At 56.6% G+C, this 7,826-nt stretch overlaps 1 protein-coding gene across 1 annotated transcript in view; it reads left to right on the top strand.

The window, feature by feature from the left end:
• Nucleotides 1-696: 696 nt before the first annotated feature.
• FANCG (Fanconi anemia, complementation group G) overlaps nucleotides 697-7,826 on the top strand; it is a gene marked incomplete at its 5' end in the record, with an annotated part of 8,069 nt that continues 939 nt past the window's right edge. Inside the window, 10 exons of the mRNA XM_009586677.1 lie at nucleotides 697-828; nucleotides 1,476-1,669; nucleotides 2,367-2,520; nucleotides 3,698-3,828; nucleotides 4,206-4,352; nucleotides 5,165-5,325; nucleotides 5,566-5,632; nucleotides 6,112-6,449; nucleotides 6,605-6,660; nucleotides 7,109-7,246. Of these exons, the coding sequence (XP_009584972.1) occupies nucleotides 697-828; nucleotides 1,476-1,669; nucleotides 2,367-2,520; nucleotides 3,698-3,828; nucleotides 4,206-4,352; nucleotides 5,165-5,325; nucleotides 5,566-5,632; nucleotides 6,112-6,449; nucleotides 6,605-6,660; nucleotides 7,109-7,246 (1,518 nt within the window). The remainder of the gene's footprint in view (nucleotides 829-1,475; nucleotides 1,670-2,366; nucleotides 2,521-3,697; nucleotides 3,829-4,205; nucleotides 4,353-5,164; nucleotides 5,326-5,565; nucleotides 5,633-6,111; nucleotides 6,450-6,604; nucleotides 6,661-7,108; nucleotides 7,247-7,826) is intronic.

The following is a 7,826-nucleotide window of genomic DNA, read 5'->3' as shown; positions in this document are numbered from 1 at the left end:
GTCGGCCTGCCCCGTGCCTTGCCTTCACCCTCCCTCCCGCTGCCGTCCTGGACCCGAAGCGCGTGGGCCTGGAAGCACCGGTTCCCGGCCACTGGTGTTTACCGGGCTGCAGTTCCGGCATCCCAGTGCTGGAAACAAACTTCTGAAGGGAGCGGGGGTGAAACGTTCCCCGCTGCCCTAAGCTGAACTGGGCCTGCAAAGGCATTAAGGTCCAGCCCCAACCTCTACCTAATCTTGCTGGGGGATGTGGGCAGAACTTTGGGGTTTCTGGAGAAAATGAGGCAATCTTTGTCCTGGGAAGCTGGGGAAGGGGCTCTCTGCCACAACCGTGGTATAGAGGAAGCCTGATGCAAGGAAGAGGGGAAAGACACAGCGTGGGAAACCTGTGCAAAAGGGTGGATGTGTATTGGAAGAGGGTAAGCTATTGATGCTCTCTTGGGAGAGCTGAAAAGTCTCTCCTGGAGGACTGCAGCACCTGGATAACTGGGGAATGGATGTCTAAAGCAGTGTTGGCACCTGGAGAGGTGACACCTGCTGTCTCTCTAGGTACTGCAGTTCCCAAACTGTTAAACCTCACCTCAACAACAAAAAACCAAACTTGCCAGGACACAGTTCTGTTGTCACAAACCTGGGTGATGACACCTTAGGGTTTTTCCTAGCTAGCTCAATTTCTTGTTTGATCGGCTGTTACCACAGCGCTGCCGGCTGCCCTCCCCGCCCTGCCTCTGGAGCTTACCGTCCTCTACAACTCTCTGCTTTTTACTATGGGAGCAGCTGACTCTGCCATTGAAGGAGAAGCAGAAGGAATACGCCACGGGCTCCTCAGGGGTAAGGAGGTCGTTCTCCGTACGGGGGCTCCTTGGGGCGAGGAGATTGTTCTCTGTGCTTTGGAGATGTGCGTTGACTGGTGGGAGGCGGGGGCCGTGCGCAGGGAAGCCTGGCTCTGCCGGGAAGGGCAGGAGGTGGGGCGGCCTGTGGCCAGGGATGATGTGCAGCTGCCTGTCTGTCTGCCTGCTGCTGCCTGCAGGGATGGCCAGAGGTTTTAAGGGAGAGTTTTCAAGGCGTAAGGTGCCAAGGCTCTAGCAAAGTTTTAGTAACAGTAGAAGATGAGTATTTTCTTTAATTATGGCATGCTGGCTTAAAAGAAAACTCACTGAAATAGGCTGCAGGTCAGAAGGGGATCTGCAGTGTTGGCACATGCTTGCCTGGGGGCAAGTGACCTCAGGAGGACTCGGCAGAGCTGAAGTCATACCTCTGAACTGTGCGTTGTCTCCTGAGCGTGCCACTGTTAACTCCACTGACCAAGAGCTTGGTTTCCATGCCGCTGAGGCCAGGCCAGCTGTGTAACCCCATTCCTTCCCTCTCTATGAGGAGCCTGTGCTTGCTTGAGGCCTTCCCTCCCTCTTGGGAGGGTGTCTGTTACAGGCTGCCAACCTGTTGTCTCATGGTTTGGGTTTTTTCATTTGTTTTTTCAGTTTTGGAGGCTTGTGGGGCCTGTGGGCAGGATCTTAGCACGGAGGAGCTGTGGCAGAAGGTGCTGCAGGAGGTAACTGCGGAGGAGCTGCAGGCACCTTTGCACCGACTGGGGGCCCTGCAGGCAGCGTGGTGGCTGGCAGCCAGCCGCCTGGGAAGCACTGCTGGCCTCTTCCGGCTCCTGAGCAGCACTGAGGTAACCGGGCACGGGCGGATGCTGTGCAGCTCCCGGTTACCTGCACCAGAGTATCTGCGCAGATATAAATACCTGCGGGTTTGCTAAAGGAGGTAGAGCTAGCATAAATATTGCGTTTGTCATAAACCCCACTCTGCAAAACGTTGCTGTGGCATTTGGAGACCTGAACCCGTCAGCGCTGCCCAGTCAGTGTGAGTAATCCTCTCCCTGGTGTCCCAGCGTAGCCTAATGGCCCTGAGCACGTTAATGAGTCCTAGAGTATCTCCTGCCTGTCAGGGCCCTGGACTTCAAGGTGCAAGACAGGAGACTTGGGCAGGCTGGAAGGGGGCTGCAGGTGGACTTGCAGCCTCTGTAGGCAGCAAGCTGTGAGCAGTGGGATGCAGAGGAACCTTCCCTGCTGATTGTGAGGCTGCTGAGGCGTCCCACCTTTTCGAATGCTCTCCAACAGCCTTGGATCTGCCTTGCCAGGAGCCCCTGGAGGTACACCTCACTCCGAGGTGGGGAGGTGCTGCCCCAGGCCAGGCAGGAATCACTGCAGCGAGTGGGTTGCAGCTGAAGCAAGGGGGTGGTAGGACATTGCTCCCCAGCACAGACAGCACTGTCAAAGGGTTTGGGGGGACCTCTGTTTCCTCGTGCTCTGGGATCAATGTTTCCCACTTCCCTTCAGCATTCCCTGCTCTCCTCTGTATGTTCACAGGATCCGGGGAGAGCTCACTGCAGCGAGGGGGAAAATGAACTCCTCTGCCTCCTCAAGGCATGGCGAGTACCTGCTGAGGAGGCCTCCCTGCCCCTTGTACAGAGCACAGAGGACTTGAAAGCGATCCTCTGCACCACAGCAGCTTTCCTGCAAGGTTTGTGCGGAGGAGGTACTCATGCTAGCACAGCCTCCCACTGCTCTCCCATCCCAGGGCCTCCTCTCCCTGCCCTTACTCTGGTTTCTTTTCCCAAGCAAACTGGCCCTTGGGGTTTTCTGGGCTCTTCCTTGGGAAGAGGGCCTGGGCTGAGCCTCTGGGTCTCAACTTTGCTGTTCAGTATCCAAAGAGCTTCCCTGCTTTTTCCCCAGCTAAGCCTTCCTCTGCACTATCACAGGGTTCTTCTGCCTGTCTGTGGCTTTAGGTAGGTGTCTGGGCCCCGCAGTGATCTTGTATAAAGTAGAAGACTGGCAGGGGGCTGATGAGGATTTTCTTTCTGCTGTCTGTCCTCTGGCATTTGCCTTGTTGCAAGCACGTCGTTCTTGTCAGAATACGGTGCTGCGGGAGCCATGCAAAGCTGTTGTGCGGCTTTGTAGCCTGGTGTCGCAGCAGGTGATTGATCTGACTGCTGCATTCTGTCCCGCTCGTGGTTTTCCTTTGCTCGCTGTCCTGACAACCCCAGTAGCTCCGGGGGCAGCCAGTGCTGCCTCGCTGTGCTCAGGCTGACCCGGGGCCGTCCTGCGAGGAGGGAGGGCAGGAGCTCCTGCCCACAGGCCTCTCAAAAGCCTCTAGGGTGGCGATAGCACTTCCAGCGGGGAGGTGGCAGACGTGAATGTGATGTAGGCATGTGACAGCAGCCTCAGAGGGAAGCTTGAAATGAGGATTGAAAGAAAAGCAAATACCATTCACAATAAGTATTCATGAATTAATATCCCAAAGCGTCCTGCTGGGAAATGGCCCAGATGTGCTGGGAAAAGTCTTTTTGAGATTCTGTGTGTGCTTCCCCATCTGCACTGCCATTGCTGTGGATGAATGCGCAGGTGGACCTGCCCAGCACCTGCCTCTGCCCTTGTTCTGGGACAAGGCAGGCACCTTGATATCTGGGCTTGGAAGCTGCTATTATTTCTGCTAGATGCTTCCATCGAGTGGCTTGTTCTCTTGCAACACCATCAAACCAACGATGGCAGCTTGGCACCATCCTGCTGTGCATTGCTGGGTGCGGAGGGGATCAGGCAGGTCCCTATGGTACTGGGAAGAAAAAGGCGTGTATGCTTGTTTGGGGAGCAGGTGGGGTGGGAAGGGGAGCTGCGAAACTGAGATGTTGGGTCTGTCCTAGGGCTGCAAGAGCTGGAGGCTGGGAACTTTCCCACTGCCCTCTCCCTCCTTCAGGAGGCTGCGGGAGGATTCTGTTCCAAGAGGGTCCTGGCCCAGATCTACACCTGCCTCGGCTGCTGCGCTCAGCGAATGGTAATGGCCGGGCCTCTTCGCTGTCAGTGGGGAGAGGCGAAATGCAGCTTAGAGCAGGGTGGGGAGGCTCAGGCTGATGTCCGTGCTGCCTCTGCGTGGTCCTAGGTGCTGCAGGAAGGCGAGGATTTGAGCAGAAGTTGCCCTCGTGGCTCCAGCCTCCTTGGAGAGCTGCAAAATCCAGGGATTTTGTCTGAGTACAAGGGTTGCTGCAGAAAGAGAAGCTCAAAAACCAGCCTGAGGAGGGCTGCCTTTGGCTAAAGTGCTGCCCTTGCTTAGTGGGGATCGCTGGGGAAGCAGAGCAGGGATCTGGATCCCACTGAACAGTAAAGATGTCAGCAAGATGTCCTTGCAACATGTACCTCTTCTCATCTAACTAGGGCAAGCCTCAGACAGCCCTTCAGCACCTGAAACGAGCCCTCCAGGTAGACTTCCAGTGCCTTCCTGCCCTGTCCCACGTGGCAGCAGTGTACCACGAGCTGGGGGAGACCGAGGCGGAGCTGCAGGCCCTGGCTCTGCTCTATGAGGTTTGTCTGCTTCCTGTAGTTCTGGGTTGATTTTTGCCCAGCAGAGCCTGCACAGAGCTTCAGGCAGGCTCCTGCCTTCTGGGGAGCTGTTTGACCCTGGAGGGGTCCCCAAAGTAGATTACAGCGATCCAGCCAGTGGGCAGGAAGGAGCCCAGCGAGGTTCAAAACTGCTCAGCACCTGGCGGTTGGATGTGGCAAGATCTTTGGGTCCCAGTTTATGTTCTTGGTGGCTTGGAAGAAGAGGTTACACTCTCATGTCAGAGAGTTATCAGTCTCTTAATAAAGTATCTAATATTAAAAAGGCCTTTAAAAGGCAGATTGTGGTTGTGAGGGGGTGTGCATTAGCCATAGCAACCTTGGTCTGCCTGGGAGGAGCAGGTCACAGCAGTAGACACCAAGTTAGTTCTTCAACTGTTTGAAATCCATAAGATACAAACACAGCTGTGGAGAGGGATCTCTCTCATTACGAATGGCCTGAGATCTGGTCTAACTAGGTCTGCAGTTGCAATGTGAGATGGTGTTCCAGGCAGCTCAGAGCACGTTGGCCTAAAAACCTGAGGTTATCTGGGTGATCTTGCACATCATCTGATGCTGCCTGGAGGGCAGAAGTCTGCCTGTCCCTGTGTGATCCTGGTTGCTCTTCCTGGAAGCGGCTGTGCTGTACCGAGTGAGAACAGCATAGCTGTGCTTATGAAGTGCAGTGTTTCTGCTCATTCAGGTACATCTCCAGATGCCAGAAGTGGCAAGTGATTGCAGCTGCTTGGGACTTGACCAATGTTGTGTTGACCATATTTTCTGTTCCTGTTACACAGGCTCTGGGAAAAACCCCTCCAGCAGCTGCTTCCTCTAGTCCGTATTTCCTAATCCGAACAGAGCTCCTTGTCCACACACCAGTACTAGCTTCTCTCCTTCGCCATCGCCACCCCTCTGAAGTGAAGTACCTGCTGGCACAGCGGTGTCTCCAGGACGAGAGGTAACAGCACCTCCGGTCTGCTTGCAGCATGCTGCTTGTTTGGGCTCTGCGGTTTTCTCTGTGCTCCTGGAAATCATCCAGTTCTGTACTGCTGTTGTAGGTCTGCTCAAAGCGTGGGTATCATGACCAGAGCAAGTGCGGTGCAGGGAGAGCGGTGGGCTGGCGATCCAGGTTCCACCTGGCTGCTGGCACTTCTTGGGGTTCCCCTGCTCCTTCCACCACGTCCTGTCCCCACTGCAGGGTGGCTGAGGCGGTGGAACATTACCTGGATTTTCTGGCTCTGCTTCAGGAGGGGCTGCAGGAGCAGGTAGGTGTCCTGGTGAAGAGCTCCCTTGGTGACTTGGTAGATGAGGTTTGGATCCCTGTCCCAAGGCCTGGGCCCAGCATCAGCCCTGCACTCCAGGTTTCAGTGTCTAGTTTGAGATGTGAAGGAAACGAGGTGGGGGTTGTCACCTCTGACCTGTGGCATGTCTGCATTGGGATTCACACCAGAGACCACTTGCCACTGCTATTTGGAGAAACAGCTTCCCCTTACCTGTGGGGAGCGGCTGTCAGCCTGGTTTTGGATGTCCTTTGCTTCAGGAGTAGGGATTTGCCACCTTGACTCTGCAGAGCTCTTAGTGCCTTACAGCTTCTGCCTCCTCCAACAAGCTCCAGTGTCTGTGGGAGTGGGTCTGAGCTTTGCTGGGCAGCAGCTCCGGGTTCCCAGTAAGCACAGGGTCATTCTCCTTGGCTGGGTGCTGTGCAGTTCTGCGTCTGAGAACTGCCACCGCTCATGCTCCCCAGGTGCCCCTAGACGGTGGCTCAGCTCTGCCCAGGATCCCCGAGGTGTTCCTGGAAGCAGCGTCTGCCTTGGAGCAGGCCGGGAGGCACCAGGATGCCATAACCGTGTGTGAGGAGGTCATCAGCCGGACGACCGACCTGATCCCACGGATGTTACGAGTGGAGGAGAGGCTGGAGCAGTCGGAGTGCCCGTCGCCAGGGGCAGGGCTGGCGGGTGGGCTCCTGTCCCAGAAGAAGGAGAGACTGCGCTGCCTCGCCTGGAGAGCAGCTGGATACCTGCACCAGGGCTGGGCGTGGGCCAGGCTGGGCGAGAGCAAGGAGGCCGGAACGCCGGTCAGCCGGTTTCCTCGCTGGGAGAAGGGGCCTCCCCGGCAGGCAACAATGGCTGGCGGGGGCCAGAGCAGGGCGCAGCGTGGCATGGGGCTGGCCTGATGACTTGCAGCTGATTTCCCAGCCCAGGACTGGTACTGAAGCTCCTCTGTCCTCTCACCCGCAGGTGCCTCAGCGATCTCTTGCGAGTTCAGCTTTATGGGTCCGGTGTTGAACCGGCAGGTAGGACGCCACACAGCCGGGACCTGCGCGGGCCCTGGCTGGGTTGGGATCTGCGTGCTTGGCAGGAGCAAGGTGCCGGGGCTGGCGTCACCTCTGGCAGGAGGCGCTTGTCCCAGCGTGCCGAGCTCTGTGCCACGCTGGAGCCTCTGAAAGGACTGGCTGGTTTGGTTGGAGCAGGGTTTAGCCTTGGCTCTGCCTCCTTCCCTGCAGTCTAGGCGACAGTTAAATGGGTTGTGAACCAGGAAGCTTCTCAAATCCAGATTTCAGGGAAGAGAGCTGTACCAGTTGTGCAGATGGGCAGCCACAGGCCAGGCTGCTGCCGAGGTCCCTGTTCCCCCAGAGCCATGTAACATACCAAGCTCTTGGCGTTCTTCACTCAGCCTACTGGAACGAGGGAGGGAATATCTGGAGGATGCTCTCTCCAGGTCCGTCTGTCTTTCCATGTCAGAGAGTCTCCTGCCAGAAGTGGAGGTGCTCCAGAAGATCAGGTTGCTCTCTCTCATCGGGAGGGGCGCACAGTTCCTGGAGCTGGGGAGGCACAAGGAAGCCTTGTTGGACTTCCAGCATGGTTTGCAGATCTTGCCGGGTAAGAGGCTCATTTTGGTGAGGAACAGAGGATTTCCACAAATTCGTCCTGGCCTACTTTGCTGTCTTGAGCAGAAAGGTCTTATGCTTTAGACCACACTTATTCGGATATCAAGGACTACAGTAGGGCTACGAGCAATGTTATGTACTTGAGATGCTTCTCTGGGGCCTGGTCAGCTCTCTGCCCTGGAGAAGCAGATCAAACTATTGTCAGAGGACTGTATCAGAACCCTGCCCACAGCTGTGCCCTGAGACAGCTTGGAAATTTCTCTTCTTCCTGCCCAAATCCCAGCCTGGTCCAGCCAGCTTTCTCACGGGGAGGGTCTGCTTTCCCAGAACAGCAGCTGGACTCTCGCTTCATCCTAGGAAGCGGCGTGTCCATGCCTGGCAGTCCAGAGGCCGAGTACAGAGGCCCAGCAAGGGAGTAGGGAGCAGAGCGGGGAGCCATACACGTCCCCGGCACAGCCGAGGTGCTGCCAGGGGTGACCCTGTTCAGCGCTCCAGCTGTGCTGACACGCTGCAGGGGCACGAGCTTCGCCAGGAGCTGCCAAACCTGCTGGTCCCAGTCCTGACGGAGGCTT

The sequence above is a fragment of the Fulmarus glacialis genome, unplaced genomic scaffold (assembly GCF_000690835.1).
Source record: "Fulmarus glacialis isolate BGI_N327 unplaced genomic scaffold, ASM69083v1 scaffold31441, whole genome shotgun sequence".
NCBI lineage: Eukaryota > Metazoa > Chordata > Aves > Procellariiformes > Procellariidae > Fulmarus > Fulmarus glacialis.
The sequence above is the reverse complement of the archived record's forward strand: the minus strand, read 5'-3'. Positions and strand labels throughout refer to the sequence as shown.